We start from the raw sequence: 17,931 nt of genomic DNA on the forward strand, positions 1-17,931 counted from the left end.
GTGGCAGCACATGTAGCAGCACATGTGGTAGCGCATGTAGCAGCACATGTGGTAGCGCATGTGCCGCACAGCAAGAAAGAGTTCGATTCCCAAGTCGGGCACCATTCTGCGTTGTTGAGTTGGTGTGTTCTTATCCTGTTCAGCATGGGTTTTCCTCTGGATTCTCAAATTTCTTGACTGGTACTGGTTATTGTGTTTAGTTTGTGGTCCTTCTCCCGCACCTCCGATTAGCACGTTTGGATATGTACGGTGCAAAAGAAGTTCGACATAAATACATACAAATATCCCCATGTTGGAAAATTAGCTGGAAATTACTAAATTTTTATTACACGTGTGTATGTATGTACACAGAGCAACATTGCCCCCTTCAAGAATAAACCTGGAAGGATCCTCGTTCAAAAGTGTTTTGAGATTCAGTGAGGCTTAGCTAGGGAAAACAAGCATGATACAAATTTAAATCATCTCTCCGCATGCAACGCTGTTCCACTCTGGCATGCTGTGTCATGATGTGCCTCCGAGGGTTGCCACCTCGGAGGAAGAAATAAATCGGAAAGTATCATGAAAATGGAAAGAAGAATAACTCAGTACCAGAAGACGGAGAGAACTACATGTAAATGCAACGTCTCAAGTGGTGTATTACTATGCAAGTAACAAAACTCAGGATTGTTTATGCCCTGGGAAGACTCGGAGAATTTCCCAGGATGGCCACTTAAAGAAAGAGGACGATCCTGGGAAAAACAGGACAGGCGGCGACTCAAGTGCCGTCACCGCGTCTCGCCACCACCGCGGTGTGCCCTACCTGTGCTGGGCGAGGCGACTCGTCTGCAGCTCCTCGGGAAGCACGGTGAGCAGCTCGAGCAGGGCCGGGCCCGGGGGGAACGCCTGCGTCATGTCGCTCACCGCCGTGGGCCAAGCGTCGGGCAGGGTGTTGAGGGCAAGCGACGCGAGTGCCACGCACAGCCGCGTCAGCACCATCTTGGGCCCGTCGGCAAACTGAGCGATGCGCGTGCTCAACTGAGACTTGAGTGCCTGCATAGGACAAAAAAAAACTAATGAGCCGCCCGGTCTGGGGACACGATTGGACGCAAGACAATTAAAATTCTACGACGTTAGCATTGCAGAGTTAGCAAGGACTACCCGCATCCTGGAATATGAATAGCCACTAGAATTGCCAACAAACATTATAATAGTTTTTGCTTTCATGGCCAGAAACATCTCGGTTGTCTGCAAAAGCAGAGATTGAGGTCTGATATCTGTGAGCATATGAAGACCTTTTAGGATGGCTTCCTGCAGACCCCCTGATGGAAAGGATAATCATTGGGATCAATAACAGGCAGTTAGTTTCTCTTTCCTATTAAAATTCCACCCCCTTTACAGCAGCTTTACCGCTTTGACCTTTTCCCCATCCCACTTAAAACAATTTAATACTCTCCCACAAATAACACATTCCACCTGCAGGGAATATAAACCAGCAGAAAGCATTTATAACAATGATGCACATTTATTGGATCGTAGTTTTATACCAACAAGAGATTGTGCTGTTTTCAACCTGAATGCTAATCGATACGTTTGCAGATTGCCCCGACCAGACGCTTGAAGTTAAAGCCGCGCCGAGCAAGACATTCAATCTCGGGAGGGAGGTGTTGCGTGCTGCGCCAGAACTTACCTCGTACTGCTCCGACGGGATGTCCGCCCAGTAGCGCGATATTTTTGTGTGCAGGGCGCTCGCTCCGAAGTACTGAATCTCCGGCGCCTTCTCAGACCCCAGGAGCACCCAGCTGAAGTGCCATGCGTCGGGCGATACCTGTGCCTGCATCAGCCACTTCTGCGCCGCGTTCTTGTGCTCGATCGCCGGGTCATAGTAGAGCTGGTGCAGTGCCTGCCCGAGACCACCACGGCACGACCATAACAGTTGTTACCACAAGCATTGCGGTACTGACCCGGTAAAGAGAGGTGAAATGCAATGCGCAAATCCTCGTTGGATACCGCTGCCCGCAAATGTAATGCTTATGCATTTACGTATACACATGTACTGGTACATCACTTTGTCGACCCACTGCTGGGTGAGGGCTTCTCCACGCCGTGCAGGTCATGGTGGTTATTCCACAATACTTCACAAGGCGGTCAGTGTGGTTTAGCGAACATAGACATGGGAGCAGATTTTGCTCCACTGTCATTGACCGTCCACCATACAGCCCTGCAGCCAATAGCCCATAACACCTGGCATGCATGGTGGTCACCCATACAAACACTACCCAGGTTCAACGTTGCTTGGCTTCCGAGGTCTGAAGAGGCCAGGGTACATTCCAGGTGATTTGGCCAGGCATTCTCAATGCGTATATGTGTAGAGATTCACAAGTGTAAGGTGAGTGTGTGCAGTTTTACACCCATATTATTTCTAACACAATGAGCCGTAAATCACCGGAATGCGTTCAGACCTCTGCTCCAGTTGGTGAATGTGATATATTAAATTAAATGGTCATGACAATGATAAAAAGCAGGAATTTTTACTGCGCAGTACGGTATGTAAATAGTAAAAATTTACCGCCCCTTGGGGTATTATGTTGAATGTAACCTGTCAATTGAACACATTATAGACATGATTTAATGATGCAACTGCTCTACACATGACTGTCCATCACGCAGGCTAAATTACATAAGCTACACCGTGTACCCGGAATGCCAAAATATTCTCGACAATTAAATGCCACAAACGGTGCAAGCTGTTTTATCTCCCACACCGAATTCATCGCAGAAAACGCTCAACCCTTGAATGAACTATAAACTGAAGTTATTATTAAAATAACAATAATCAGCCATGATCAATACACTGCTGGATGAATGCCTCCCCTACACTGTCACCATTTTTCATGGTCCTGCGAAGCTACAATATATCCCACTCTGACCTCATCGCTCGTCCTGTGGGGAGCATTGCCTCCCTTGTCTGCCATTCCTTCAGTCTCGTCCATCGGCCAACCTCCCTTCTCGTGTTTTCTTTGTGCAAGCCCACTTCATTCGCTAATAGTCAAGACGATGTCTCGAATGTGTATTTTCACCGATCGATGTTGTTTCTGTCTCTCAATGTAATTCCAAGCGTGAATGACTCCGTACTTTCTTGCGCACTTTTCAGAATTTTTTTTGCATTTGTCAATGTCCATGTTTCTACTCCAGGTCATAAAAGGTAATTTGCCAATTAAAAGTTTCTCCTCTTCAGGCAACCCTGGGATGCTGCATTTCATAATCAAGTTCAGTTTTTCAAAAGCATAACAACATTCTTCCATGCTCCTCTTTATTTAAAAACATCTTATCCCAATCTGCCTTCAATGATTATCCTATGTATAAATATTCTGTCCAGTTTTCCAATTGAGTTCACCCAACTACTATTTTAAATGAAACTTGCTGTGCATGACATTATCTCCTTAAAGATTAAATTTGCAAGAACAACGCTATGTAAAAACTAAACATTATTACCATTATTATATGCAGGAAAACCTCCCTGATTCTCAATATGTTTTCAGGAGCCTTCAATGACATATTGGCCAATACCATTAGCAAGTGTTTGGCATGAGCTGAGAAATAAGGACACCCGGAGAAAACCCCCACAAGGGGGTGACAGCATTTATTCTCCCACCCACCGTGCAGCTTAAAACTCCGATAACACCTGGCAAGCCCTAGAGGAAACCATCCAAATAGAAGCCAGGCTCCAGCCTGCTTAGCTTCCAAGACCTGATGACATTAGCCATATTCATGGTGATTTGGTCGTAAGCAAAATCTTACGTGGATATTTTAGTTGCTGCAAGTCACAAAACTGCCAGCTGGAACATGCATGTTTCCTAGGGCAGCTGGACTGAGAGCAGCGGATGGATTGTTCGAACGTGCATCACATGTACTTTTTACTGGAGTCCCAAACTCTGCCACAGAAGACATCAATGTGGCCAATCAATGTTGTTTGAACTGTCCATTCCCACATGAGCAAGCACACACACGTGTGTTTTTCAAAGGCCGTTGGACAAAATTCGCCGCACGTACCCGAGTGGAGAAGATGGATTATCACGCTTTCTTTTGAGAAAAAAAAACCGTGGTTCAATTTAAATTTACAAAGGGTCCCATGATAATGCTGTTTGGTCAAATACACGGGGTACAAAGCGTGGCACCGTGATTAAAACACAGAGAGGCGACGGTCAGATTACTATGGGCTGAGTGGGGAATGATTTCAAATTACTGTGCCTGTGTGCATGCATTTGTTAGCAGACTGCGCTACAAACCCCATGAGTGGAGTTCAATTCCTGGCCATACATAACCTCAGCGGCAAGCAGTGGCATAGCTATCGAGTGTTGTACAGGCAGTGCAATTGTACCAGGCCCATGGGGCCAGAGGAGCTCATGCGCCAGGCTACGAAGCCGGGGGGGGGGGGGGTGGACAGAGGGTCCCATTTAATTCCTTGCACCAAGGCCCATGCCAACCACACAATGGCATTGATGGAAAGTGGTATCTGAACCTAACTTGGGCCTCCCCTCTAGGTCAATGCAGCCTTAAATTAGTACTTGGTGCAGGGTGCAAACAGCACCGCACTGTTGAGGCAAACGCAGGCAGGTAATGTATCATGCGGGCACACTACTCATGCTGTATGCTGGCCTTAAGAGGTGTTCACTAACATACCGTAAATCTAACAAGGAGACGAGTGTATGTGTGTGGAGCTTTATGCAAATTAAGCAAAGTGGACGAGGAGGGAGTACATGCAGATAGGAGAATGACTATCAGTAAGACAGATGAGGGCGTATGATAGTTACGAAGTGTTAGGCAGGCAGACAGGTTAACAAGAGGCATCTAGATCGGTACCTAGCGTTATACAGGCGCATACACATTGACAAGGCGGTCAGACACAGAGGCAGTGGCTGTGAAGAGTGGGGTGTATGGAGACTTGAAAAGATGCGAGGATTGACGTTCAGAATAGAACGCATAGAGAATGGTGAGGGCTGGATGATGGTTGTCAATGGGGATATAATGAGGGTTGGGACAAGGGCTGAGAGTTAGTGAAGAATGGATGGTGATTACTGTAGAGCTGAAGGAGAAGATGCACGGAGGCCAGCAGGAAACAACGTTAGCGATGGATGTTAAATAAGTAAGGAGGGTCGGGAGTGTGGGGAGGCTGCATCTTAAGAGTGATGCAGAGAGGTGGTGGGGGGTCATCAGGGATGGAATGGCAGATGGTGCTTGAAGAGGAATAGAGATTAAGGAGGAGGGGATACAGGGAGTGCCGTAGCGAGCGATGTAGGGAAATGTGGAGGAACGCTGGGAGGTGCCGTAGGGAGTGATGGAAGGAAGGGTGGATGGAAGGAAGGGTGGATGGAAGGAAGGGTGGATGGAAGGAAGGGTGGATGCCCGGGAAAGCTGTAAGGAGGGACGGAGGCTCGGAAATCATCGTTCGTGCAAGAGGGATTAATTGACAGAGGGATGATCAGGAGGGATGGAACCGGGAATGGTGAATGGAGGGAGCGCTGGAGACTATGAAAGGACGCAGCAGACATGCGTACTTGGGAGTAGGGATGAAGCTAAAGAAGGCAGCACTGAAGAATCGAAGGTCTGGGAGGGGAAGGATGGAGGGGGGATATGCAGGGATGGAGAGGGTGGTGCTGGGAGAGACGGAGGGGAGGAGTGGATATCAGAGACAGAGGGAGTGTAGCGAGAGAGATGATGGAGGCAATGAAGGTTACGGAGGGGTGAAGGCAGTGCTGTAGTGAGCGATGGCCGAATGGCTGTATGCCACGGGAGACGCATAGTTTGGTGAGACAGTGATGGAGTGATGATGGGGTGTCATAGAGAGGCAAGATATGGCGATTGATGCTGGGGAGTGCTATAAAGAAGGGGGGAGGGGGGGGAGTGTTTAGGTGGTACAGAGGGATGTAGGGAGTGAGATGAGATGGAAGTTATTAAGGTTATGGAAGGCTTTGCTGGAAGAGAGATGGGGATAGCGGTGTGGGTGGGGATAGCGGCTGGGGAGGGATGGAGGCTGGGGAGGGATGGAGGCTGGGGAGGGATGGAGACTGGGGAGGGATGGAGGCTGGGGAGGGTTGGAGGCTGGGGAGGGATGTAGGCTGGGGAAGGATGGAGGCTGGGGAGGGATGGAGGCTGGGGAGCTGTAGAGAGGCTGGGGAGGGATGGAGGCTGGGGAGGGATGGAGGCTGGGGAGCTGTAGAGAGGCCGCGTCCCAACCTTCTCCACGGTATCCGCAGTGAACACCTCCGCGTCCATGGCCCGGGCAGGAGGAGGAGGAGGCGCAGCAGCCGCCGCCGCCGCCTTGGCCGCTTCTACGATGTCAGCGACAGCCGCTCTAGCTGATCTCTACGACACTGCTAACACGCGAGCAACAACAACAACACACTTACCCCCCACCCCCCCTCAAAAAAATATATATCTACGCTAACAATGACTCCACTGACGAAGGCCACCGTGACTTGGGCAGGCGGAGCAAGAGAGACCGGGGCGCCCCCACTCCGCGCTGCATCACACAGCCCGGCGCCTTAGGCCGAAGCCGCGAGATTCGTGCCCCGACCGCCTCTCCGCTCGCTCTTCTCACGCGCTCGCCTTTCAACTCTCCTCTCACGCACGCCCGCCCGCCCGAAGCTCTCTCTCTCTCTCTATCGTCTCTAGATCTCTCGTTAGTATTAAAACAAAACACAAAGCAATCTGTCGCTGGGTTAAGCGGAGGCGCCGGCAGCTGCGTGCGGTGGTGGTGGTGCTGCTGCTGCTTCTGCTGCTCCGCGGCTCCGACAGTCCCGGTCCTCAGAGCCGGGTCCCGGAGAGCGACGCCGCCAACAGCAGCAGCGTCGGGAACCGGGAACCGGATCCCACTGCATCGGGTTCAACTGCATGGGGGTGGGGGTCGTGGTTGCTGGCGTGCGGTTTTCGATTAGCGTATTCAAGCTATCGATTATTCTACCGATTATAGGTTCGATTTCTCTACCAATTGAAGGACACAGCGGGGGCCAAACGCCTTTCATGTAATCGATTATTCTACCGATTATTAATTCGATTTCTGGGCCGAAATGGAATAACACCACAGCTGGGACATGTGATTTTTCGACTGATAGATTACAGTCTACAGATTATCGGTGAAATGTATTTACCAAATGAAGATCACAGCTGGGGTACCCGACTTTCAATTAATCGATGACTATACCGATTACGGTTTCGGTTCGATTAGCCATGTGCGTCTAAGGAATCGGTTGTCACAAAATTAAGTTGCGATTTAAATACTACTCTGACGTGCTGGAGATTGTTTTTCGTTGTCCCCTGTAGTTGATGCAACAGCCTCTAGTGGCTGCAGGGGTCATTGCACAGTAATAATAATAATAATACTCGTGTGCAGCACTGTCAATTTACTCCTGAAGTCAGGAGCTTGTGTTGACCATACTTCCCCACGCTGGTTACCGCGGCTGTTTAAAGGAGGGTGCATCGGAACTGATGCGCATATGACTCGCCACTTAATGAAAGCCGTGTCCGGGAATCACACAGTCACTTTAAGATGTTTTTCTTGTTCGTGTTTTTGTTTTTTTTTGCTTGTTGTGGTTGCACCCGATTCAAGAACCGAATGGCTCACAGGGCTATACCAAAATAAAGAAACTGAAACTGAATCTAACTCGGGCAGTCCCGGGTTCATAACACGAATCTGAAATAATATATTTTACACACTCACGGATGCCTGTAACTTAAGCATTGGAAATAGATTAATCGATGCACGCCTTGTATGCGTATACCCATGCGTAGAATCGCAGGTTTGTCAAGCAATGCCCATGACGCATTCGTCTGGCGGTGGATTGACAAAGGAGCCGTAGGTTATTGTCATTATTATTCATACAAACACGTTGTGCATAAATTAATGTAATAATCGGTGACAGTCAATTCGCACGAACGAGCAAGAGAGAGTAGAGGCAGCCGAATTGATCTCCGCTCGTCATTTCAATCATCACCCAAACTACAGACCACACAGTAAACCCAGGCGTCTGCGCTCCTCCAACGGATGCAATGGGCACACTGTAAGGGCCCTCTCTCTCTGCCGAAGATCCGTCATCGCGTGAGCAATTAGCTCCTGAACGTATTCGCTGTCACATACGCTAGGATGGAATATAATTTTAAAGCATTGCGATTAAAGAGATTTTAAAAATATATATATATTTCAAGGTGATTTATGCATCGGGGGGCAGATTCCATGCTTCAGGTCTGGCAGTGAAAAGCAAATACCTCTCCACTGTTTGATAAGACGCACGTTTGCCACCCCCCAGCTGTATATGAAAGCTAACCTTAGCGGGGTCCGTCTTATAATCCGGTCGCTGTGTGTGTGTGTGAGACCATATATGTACAGTATAACTTTACTGACAGCGGGCACAAGTTCGGGGCTGCATCTTACTTTCACAAGCGCCCTCTAATCCGGGGAATACGGCTATATGTATAAACCGTACAAACTACAATTTAGTATTGATTTGAAGCTTTCGTGACTGCAGGAATAGAAACTCTTTGGTTCTTTCGGTAAAGTCACGTAGGTAGAAAATTAATAGATCACGACGTTTCGATCGCAACACAAGCGGTCGTCATCAGGTGGGACAACCACAGCAAGAAAAAACAGCAGTGGTTGTCCCACCTGATGACGATTGCTTGTGTTGCGATCGAAACGTCGTGATCGATTATTTTTCTACCTCCGTGACTTTACCGAAAGAACCAAAGAGTACAATTTAGTAGTGTGTACGGTTTATACATATAGCCGTCCATAACCTGTATTATGTCCATAATACAGGTTTTTTGGGGGGGTTAGAGCGCGTAAATATTAATGTGTCGTTAAACCCGCCACCACCCGACAGCCAATTAAACAGATAAACATAACGTGCCAACTCGTTACTCGTACATCCCACCGGTGTGTTGGAGAGCAAATCCGCAACAGTTACAATCTGAGTACGACGTTACAATTTATGCAAAGCCAATGGACCAAAACTATATTTAGTTTTTAAGTGGAGGGATAGATCCGTGGAGGCGTATTGTCGAATTAATTTTGATACGAATATTATCCACTACGACGCGAACAATTGTTTGGATTTAGCCAACGAGATAGTTCCTGGGTAGATCTGGGCCGAGACTGCTTCCCATTTCAGTTAGAAACGTCAGGCTCAGGCTATCACCTGAGGACCTACATGTGTGTCGGCACACGAGTTCGATCCCCGCTCACGGCCAACACCGGTGACGATTATCTGAACCGGTCCTGGGCCTCCCCCTAGTTCGACTCAGCCGGGTACAGAGTGCGGTGTGTAAAACTTCGCCAATGGGGAGACAAAGACGGTCGGGCCGTGGTGCTGGCCACCCACCCCCTCGTGTACCGTGCCGGCCTTCATAGTTGATCGCTAACAGCACTTGCCCCATCAGTCTGTGCAGGCTATACGGGTGATCTGTATCTTTGGGATACCTCCTGGTCAACGATGACCGGTGAATTAGCGCCCTCTGTCTGTCAATATGAACACCTGATGATGTTTATACTCTGGTTCTATTGGGTAAAGTCACGTAGGTAAAAAATAAAATAACAAAAATGATAATAACAAGACCCGATGATGTTACTTAGAAAATGATAACGCAGGTGGGTACATTTTCTGGTACCCCACTAAAATGGAGAAACGGGAGTACTGCACTGTTTAGAGAAAACGTTTAATTACAAAGCCTCTGCGTGTCCCCAACATATTATCTCAATTCACGTGTAACATCTTTTAGCCATCGTGTGGGGAGGCCGTCATACAGTTGATTCACAATAGGGCTGTACATGTACTCTGACAGGTGGATACAGGAATACAGTGCGCCTTGGTGTCTACATCTTTTGTAGTAATTTTTGTATAACTTTAGTATAGATACATGTTAATTTTAATTATTTTTTTCTGACTTTATGTGAACGAAAAGACACAAATTCGTCCGTTTTCTCATTGAAAATAGGTAAATTTTAAAATATCACTGTCCTGGTCACAAAAGCAAAGTTTGTGGGGAATAATACTTTTTTAGGCATAAGCAATCATTAAATAACACTCACTACCCAGGAACAAAAATTGTGTCACATAGTGTAATCAGTCATAGGATGAAGGTCTTGAGCCTAGACTTTAAACAGGGCCGTTTACAACTTAAGACATAAATGTTCGCTGGCAATATGATTCATGATTGATTCATTTTTCCGGTTAGCCCACAAGACCGTACATGTAACGCACTCAACGACGACAGCCCCGACGATACGACCTCCGCATTACAGCTACAAGGGAAGTACCCCTCTCCACTCTGGGGTCACAACCCCCCATACCAACTCACGCCATCCCTCGTGTCTCCAACCTTGGCACGTGTTCGCGAACCCTAAGAAACCTCAACTGCCCGTCCCCCCAGCCTCGCTCTGATTGGCTAAGAGCCTCCATTGTATTTCCCAGTCTGCACAGGGATGGCTGGGGGGCGCGGCGTCCCTGATCCTCTCACGCGATTGGCTCGCGCGCCTCCGCCGAGAGTGGCCCGGCTGGGCCCTCCCGCCTTATGCGCGCTGGGAATTGCAGAGCGAGGCGCGCGGGCGTCATGGCAGGCGACGAGGTGCAGGGCGCAGGGCAGGACATGGATTATAACATCACCTTCCCCGAGCCGCTGTCGTCGGGTAAACCTCCTCCCCCTCACCCCCCGCCACAGTGTCCCCGCCACAGGTTCGGATTCTCACAGGGAACCGCGATGGGTGGCAGCGGCGGTAGCGGATTTAGCGGTAGCGGATGAGTGGCAGCCTTCATCCAGCAGTGGATTGACTTTTGCTTGACGATGTGAGCCATTACGATAAGCCCCGATGTCGTGGCAACGTGCAAGGTCCCGTCATAGGGCGACCACTCGCTGTTGACTCCCCACAGTGGTACTTATTTTATAGACCCCCCCCCCCTCCACCCCCTGTGTGATGATGGTGATTTTTGATTTGTGAGGTTCTGGTTGAGTGACGCGATTAATCGACCCGATTAATGTTTTGGTTAAAGGCACGCATTGAATCGCGCGCGCGCGCCTGGAGGTGATGCCGTCTTATTCCCACTGTTTGTGTCCAATGCGACCGGTCAGTTGGAGGCAGTCGCACCTCCAAAAACAACGGAGGGCTGAGGAGCGACGCTCACAACAGCGAGCGGCGCGCCGGGCGGACAAAATACAGCAAGTTGGCACGGTAGTTAGCGGGGCACGGCTGTTCCACTTGCCAGTCATCTCAGTGGGTCAACCCAATGGCACCTGCTGGGTCTGCCCCGTGACCTGTCAGCGAGCCTTCGACACTTCACGTGACTTCAAAAGTGCACCTAGCCTGGCACAGGCGCCGCGGTGACGTCGGCGTCATCGGCGAATGGCGGGCATTTAGCGTTGAATGAAACGAGCCACTAGAGGCCGCTACAATTACGAGTTTAAAAAAAAAACATGACCAATCACCAACAAATTGTGACAATGGCAAAAAATGACGTCGCCGAACAATGAGATTTGATTACATGGACAGCCCCAGAATTGAAGCCGAAGCTGCCTCGGGGCAGAACGCCGCCGTGCTGATGGTGGGTCATGGGGCAGCAGTAATCCGAGATGTCTGAAAGTGACGGCGTGGGCTTGCTAGGGGACATCCAATTTTGTCGCCTGCCATGTCAAAACATGATGATATTTACAATCAGAACCCTCACGGCCAGCAGTGCATCACCTTGTGTCGGGAAAAAAACAGGGAGATGGCTTTATATCATTAATTCTGAAGTCAGGTCACCATGCTTTTTTATCCACACCCTTTGTCTTATATAGCGTTTTATCACGTCAATTATACATGCCACTGTGTTACAAAAACATTTTTTTGTTCCTGGGTAGTAAGTGTTATTTTCTAATTGCGTATGCCTCAAAAGTACAGAAAATGCCTATTATTCCTCACAAACTTTGCTTTTGTGACCAGGACATTGATATTTTGAAATGTACCTATTTTCAATGAGAAAACGTGGTGTGCATTTGTGTCATTCCTTCACGTAAAGTCCTGGTCACAAATGCAAAATTTGTGGGGAATAGCCATTTTCTATACTTTTGAGGCATAAGCAATTAGAAAATAACACTTACTACCCAGGAACAAAAATCGTGTTACAGTGTTATAATTGTTTAATCCTTCCAACAGGAATAAGCCAAATTTAGTGGGGTTTTTTAGACGTGTGTGTGCAGTCTTTAGTAACTAAGCCGTGATCATAAACTCACTTGCCCTCGACACCCTGGTTTAATCACAGCAAATATTCGTGTCTGTATCCTGGATCTCGGCAGTGTTGGCGCGGTAATCTGAACCTCCTGGGTTTCGTAGATAAAGGTAAGTGATTTAAAAGCGTGCGATCCTTCTCAGAAATCCGCAAGCAACTCGGTTTAAAAAAAAAGGTGAATGCAGTCGAAGGAAAATTGTAGTGCACATTTGCTCAGCCCCCGAGAGTGCGCCTTCGCTTCCATTCAATTACGACTCAACGAACACTGCAAACAACCACTTGTTGCAGTGTGTTTGCCTGCACAAGGTCTTTTGTCACCCACTCCTGGTGGGCAAGCCAAACTGGAGAGCTGGAGCCAAACAATGCCTCAACACTGTGTAAGCTGTACACTGTGAGCTGTCGGGATATTTGCTTGACCCGGTTGTGTATGTGGCAAGGGCTCGTGGCAGGAGGTGAAGGCATCTGTTGTGCAGTCGAGATGTTAAATGCCACGGGGACATTTGCTTGTGCCCGGGAAGTATTATTCGACGATTCACTCGGCATGTGCTGTAGTTTTGAAATGTTTCCAATATATGGGACTTGGGAGGTTGCCAAGTGACCCAGAGGTCAGAGCAGTGAAGTAGCACCGCTTGTTTTAATCTGGGTTTCAGCAAGTTATGATTAGTGAGTCGATGGTCTCACTATGATGATAATGACTGCACAAAAAATATGACGTTGCATTTGGGATTTTACTTAATTCGCCAAAAATTCTTGTTCTGAGAATTTTACAAAATTGGTTTGACTGCCATCCAACAAACATTTCTTGATAGGGAGCACATGGGTATGTGCAGTGCCCCCTAGTGTGTATCGGAGGTCACTTGACAGGTTATCAGAAGTAGCTGTGTGATATATCTTTCTGCGGGCTGTCCTTAAACATGGGGTTGATTAACTGCACTGTGAAGGTACAGAGCAGACATTTAGTTTCATGCTACGATGCCAAAAACACATTTGTAATAAAGTTATGGGAAAATACGACAAAACAAGTATCTGGAAATATAATTCCTGCTTCAATCTGGTTTGCATGGATTTTTTTTACAACTGAATATTTTTTGACTGGCAATATATCTAATTTGAGTGAAACGTAATTTTGAAAAAAATAGTCCATGTCGTAGTTTCACGTCTTTTGACCTTGACATTGGTCTCACAGCGGGATGGTCTACGGGGCCCAGTGAAGAGCCGGTGGTGTTCCTGCTTGGTTGGGCTGGCTGCCGGGACAAGCACTTGGCCAAGTACAGCAGCATTTACCAGCAGCAGGTCTGTCCACAGTGGCTGGGCACCATCACAGAGCCCAGCAGATTCCTGGCCAGACGGTGAAAGTGATCACAACAACTTTTAAGTGTCACTATGAACCATCGATACAAATGAATTATTATCTTTATACTCATACATCCAGGTGGGAGTGGTGACTTATGTAATGAACAAAACCACACACACGACGAAGACAATGAATAACCACTGCAGTACAAATTGGACAACAAAAACAAATCCTCGAATCGTGACCCCGAGTCGAGACAATTCATGTGATCACAATGCACAGGGGGTGGTGGGGGGGTAGTTTAACTGTTGCATGAGTAAGTGATTAATACCTACGATGCTTTTAATGCGGCATGCCAGGGCTGCATCACGGTTCGCTACACGGCAGCGCTGCGCGATGTGTTCCTGAGCGACCCGCTGGGTGGCGAACGCCTGCGTGTGGTGGCGTGCCAGCTGCTGGAGCTGCTGGCCGACTACGGCGTGGAGGGGCAGCCCGTGCTCATGCACGTGTTCAGCAATGGCGGCGCGATGCTGTACCGCCGACTAGCTCAGGAGATAGCAGCGCGGGGCCACACGGTGCAAGTCGTGGGCGCCGTCTTCGATAGCGCGCCCAGCGATCGCCACGTGAGGGGCCTCACGCGTGCGCTCAACACCATTCTCAAGACGAGGACCAACACGGCGATGCGCCTCCTCGCGCTGCTCCTCTACATGATCGTTGTGCTCTTCCTGAAGGTGCCGATGGGAGAGGCAGGGCATCACAGACGTGCGCCGGTGTCCTCGAAATATGGGGCTCGTTCAGCGGTGGGGTGATCCTATATACTTAAAATATGAAAAGCAATATAAAATAAAAAAAATCACAAGCCAATACTTGAATGCACAATTCGTATGTCCACACGTTTCCAGGACACACATTAACCTTGCACTGGGAGCATAATCACGGACATGTGTATTGGAAGAACGATTGCTACCAAATATAGGAAAGCGCAAGATACAAATGCTATCAGTGAAAGAATTGCATACAGAACGATCATACTTATGTTTATTAATTGCAAGGCGTTTTGTCATTTCGTAACGCCACTCCGGTCCCGTCACTCTTAACTCGCAGTTCTTCGCCATCCCGCTGGGACTCGTCAAGTCGACCTACAAGGTGCTGGTGCGTGGCCGCTGGCGCTGGCCGGAGCTCTACTTGTACTCGCAGGCCGACAGCATCGTGCCGTGGCGCGACGTGTGCCGAATCGCCGAGGAGCGGCGCACCACGGGCGTGCGTGTGCGCTGCCACGACTTCGTAACGTCCGAGCACGTGTCGCACTTCCGCGCGTTCCCCGAGGAGTACACCGCTCGCTGCGTGGCGTTCTTGCGCGAGTGTCTGCCGGGCGACGTGGCGGAGGAGGAGGATGAGGTGGAAACGAGCGACAGTTCCACGAAGGCCGAGGACTCGGACGGACATGGGGAAGAAGCTGCCGATGCCATCGACGAGGGTGGTGCCAGGCGGAGGAAAGGGGCCGTTTGGCTCGCAAAGGAGGAAAGGCCCTCGTTCCCCTAGCCCATCGGGATGGAGAATGTGGTGTAGAAGCTTGTATCGGCGTTTTTCTCTTGAGTGTTGAGATCGTTTCCAGAAAAACGGTGAAATATTAATGCATATAGGGTAGCTGGGCTGTAAACACTCATCACAGAAAATTGTGACAAGGCAGCATTTTATTTGATGACATTTACACGAGAACAAGGAGATCGTAGACATCTCTCCGAATGTATCTGTAATCGCAGCAGGCTTAAGTAGGCAACAATGACTCCCTGCCGATGCCTTGCTTCATTGTTGGCTACTGAAATCATCTGCAATTGTAGAGAAATTGTCGACCGATGGTGATTGCACTCTTCTTGCTTATTTAATAAAATGCTGGCTTGCCCCAATGTGTTCTGATGATTTTAATTTTTAATAAAAGTTCTAGTTTTACATAAATCCTAAAACTTGATTGGGTACTGTCAAACTAACAGTTGTATTTTAAACTGTTTGCTGCGTAATTGCAATTTTTTATAATAGGTTAGATTTTTAATAACTGGTAACACTTTGCAAATGTGGATCTATTCGTTTGTAACAATAATTGCTGTGCAATATGTGTTATTGATGTCTGATGTGTAATTTTGCTTGCTTTTGATGTAAATTTTACAAATTTTGCAACGTTTTGACAAACAAATCTTGAATTAGATTTTAAAATTCAGCTCTAAAAATAACTGTGAAATGTGTACAAATATATTGGCCCGGGGAAAATTGCTTTCTCTTTCTTGACCCCATCACAGCTGCCATGCCTTCATGGTGACCATGCTTTTCATTCCGGATTTTCTGTATATATGGTACTCCAATAAAAAATTATAATGGATAGCAAACACTGTACGTAATTTCTAAAATGTAGGTTTTTTTAACTAAAGGGTTTTCAACTTTTTTTGTAACGGAATATGTGGTGTCAATGTTAAGCCGTGAACACGGTTTCCGTGTGGCCTAATCGCTGTAAAATGTTGTGCACAAAGCTTTGTCAGCAGGGGGCACAGCAGAGCAGCTAATGTGTGCACAGTGCATCAACGCGATTTTTTAAAATTCCTACTCGGGGCAAGCGCCATTTATGAGAGTTCACAGAGGCGTCACTGGCCACACGCGAGCCACTGTGACGGAATGGGTTATCGACCGCTGTGTTGACCCATTTTTGATGGAGGGCGCGCGTAGTCACCGACTTCGCCACTTACGTGTCCAATATGGCCCGAGTAAAAGAGAGGGAGGGAATGGGCGTGCGTGGCTTTGTGGGACACGGAGCAAGGACGTGGGAACATGTGGGGTGGGGGACAAGGGGATTTGGGGACATGGGAATGTTGGGGCCACAGACACATGGGCACATGCCATGAAGATGCGAAACTATGGGCGTGGATATTGGGGACACGGGACCAAGGAGATGGACACGGGGATGTAGCATCACATACACAGACAGGTTGACAGGCAAAGGCCTGGTTATCTGGTGCCCCAGTGGTAACACAAGTAGGAAGTATTTATTTAACTATAGCTGAGGGCCATTGAGACTACGCGTGACGACATTTCAGGCAGTTGAGGGACAGCTAAAAAAAAGAATCCACGCAGACCTTTCGAAATTTCAGGCAGTCTGAACGGCTACTGTGTAAATTAGCAGGCAGTAGACGTGAGACGTTAAGGCAGTCTATACCTGGAGTTTGAGTTGTTGCTCAACGGTGTGAAACATTTGTTTGTAAAATACAACACACTCATCATTGGCGAAAAATACAGGGTGCTTAAAAAAATGTGAACACTTCCGAGAATTTGCAACAACACCACAAGAAATGTTCCTCCGGGCTCTGGAGACCACCTGGAGAAGATTCCAGGCACTTCCTGACAATGATGGCGAACGATTGGAGACTCTGACTTTTTGAAGCTATTAACATACATTTGTTATCATGTTATACAGTGTATTATCTGTTCTTTTCCATTAAAAACGATAGTCCCATATAAGTGTTAAACAAATTGAAGCACCCTGTATATAATAGGCGATGTTTGGGCAATGACCCTTCTGCAGAGCAAGGGTAGTTTGCCTGTGCACCACTTTCAACACAGCATCGCCAAACTATTTGCTTGATTTTTAAAGTTTTTCGGACGATTTGCCTGAACGTTATTTTGGAGTGTAAAAGTCTATTTATTTTTGTTCAACAAAGACCCGTATCGCGATAGCAACGTAGTGCACACGTGATACAAGGTGAACAACGTCAGCATACAGGGTCCAAATATCAAGCTATTCAGAACAGAAATATTTGTATCAACCAGTGTTCTTCATTGCAAGGGCCGAGGGCTACTGGAGGACCCTGGTGGCATTTAGGGCGGCCCCTGACGTGCAGGCCCACGGAAATACACAAAGTGAAAACACCACCATCATCATCATCGTGCTGCTGTAAAACCCCCCAATGGTTTCAAATATGTGGCGGCCCTCACACGGATGATGTCTTATCGGCGAAATTGCCCCCCACCCGATGAAAGGGTAGTGAAGAACACTGAAACTCTTCCCGTGACCGATTCGGTCATCGGGAGCGCCCCCTTCAGGATGGTTCGGCCAGTCCACCTCCTCCGACAGACGCAGTCTTGTGACCTGTGGAGCAACAGGTTGGGTAGCGTTGCTCCGGTCCACTGCTTGACGTTTTCCAAATCAGGCCTTCTTTGGTCTTGCTCTATTTCCTTCATGCGTCGATCGCTCCCCTGAATGAAGTTCCGTTTCCTGGAGGCTGCTCACGCCGCTGCTGCTGATGACACGGCCATACCATTGCAGTTTCCTCTTGTTGGCGGTGTTAGGGAAGACGCTCTTGCGTTACAGTTATAATCGAGTTAATCGTCTGGTGTGTATATTCATTCAATTTAATTTCC

The 17,931-nt window shown here is 48.1% G+C and overlaps 2 protein-coding genes and 1 long non-coding RNA gene across 5 annotated transcripts in view; 1 reads left to right on the forward strand and 2 right to left on the reverse strand.

The window, feature by feature from the left end:
- The window catches only part of IPO13 (importin 13), a 69,712-nt gene extending 62,833 nt beyond the window's left edge, over positions 1-6,879 (reverse strand). Inside the window, exons 1-3 of one of the 2 annotated variants that reach the window (XM_032966015.2) lie at positions 6,214-6,879; positions 1,667-1,879; positions 800-1,029 (exon numbers count right to left, since the gene is read on the reverse strand). In XM_032966015.2, coding sequence (XP_032821906.2) covers positions 800-1,029; positions 1,667-1,879; positions 6,214-6,252 — 482 coding nt within the window. In that variant the 5' untranslated portion in view covers positions 6,253-6,879. The remainder of the gene's footprint in view (positions 1-799; positions 1,030-1,666; positions 1,880-6,213) is intronic. The other variant, XM_032966014.2, reaches the window with a different exon arrangement.
- Positions 6,880-10,152: 3,273 nt separating this feature from the next.
- Positions 10,153-15,908, forward strand: TMEM53 (transmembrane protein 53). 2 transcript variants are annotated; one of them, XM_076071826.1, is made up of 4 exons: positions 10,153-10,703; positions 13,420-13,526; positions 13,887-14,258; positions 14,632-15,908. In XM_076071826.1, exons 1-4 carry the CDS (start codon positions 10,454-10,456, stop codon positions 15,067-15,069), a joined length of 1,167 nt encoding a protein of 388 aa, XP_075927941.1. In that variant the 5' UTR covers positions 10,153-10,453; the 3' UTR covers positions 15,070-15,908. The 2 variants fall into 2 exon arrangements, with proteins under 2 accessions (XP_075927941.1, XP_032821907.2); XM_032966016.2 differs by having other exon boundaries at positions 10,559-10,657.
- Positions 13,629-17,931, reverse strand: part of LOC116948852 (uncharacterized) — a 31,065-nt gene continuing 26,762 nt past the window's right edge. The window contains exon 3 of the long non-coding RNA XR_004403861.2: positions 13,629-17,807. This is a non-coding gene — a long non-coding RNA (uncharacterized LOC116948852). The remainder of the gene's footprint in view (positions 17,808-17,931) is intronic.

The sequence above is a fragment of the Petromyzon marinus genome, chromosome 35, assembly GCF_048934315.1.
Source record: "Petromyzon marinus isolate PM22_M1 ecotype Great Lakes invasive population chromosome 35, UKy_Petmar_22M1.pri1.0, whole genome shotgun sequence".
Classification (NCBI taxonomy): Eukaryota; Metazoa; Chordata; class Hyperoartia; order Petromyzontiformes; family Petromyzontidae; genus Petromyzon; species Petromyzon marinus.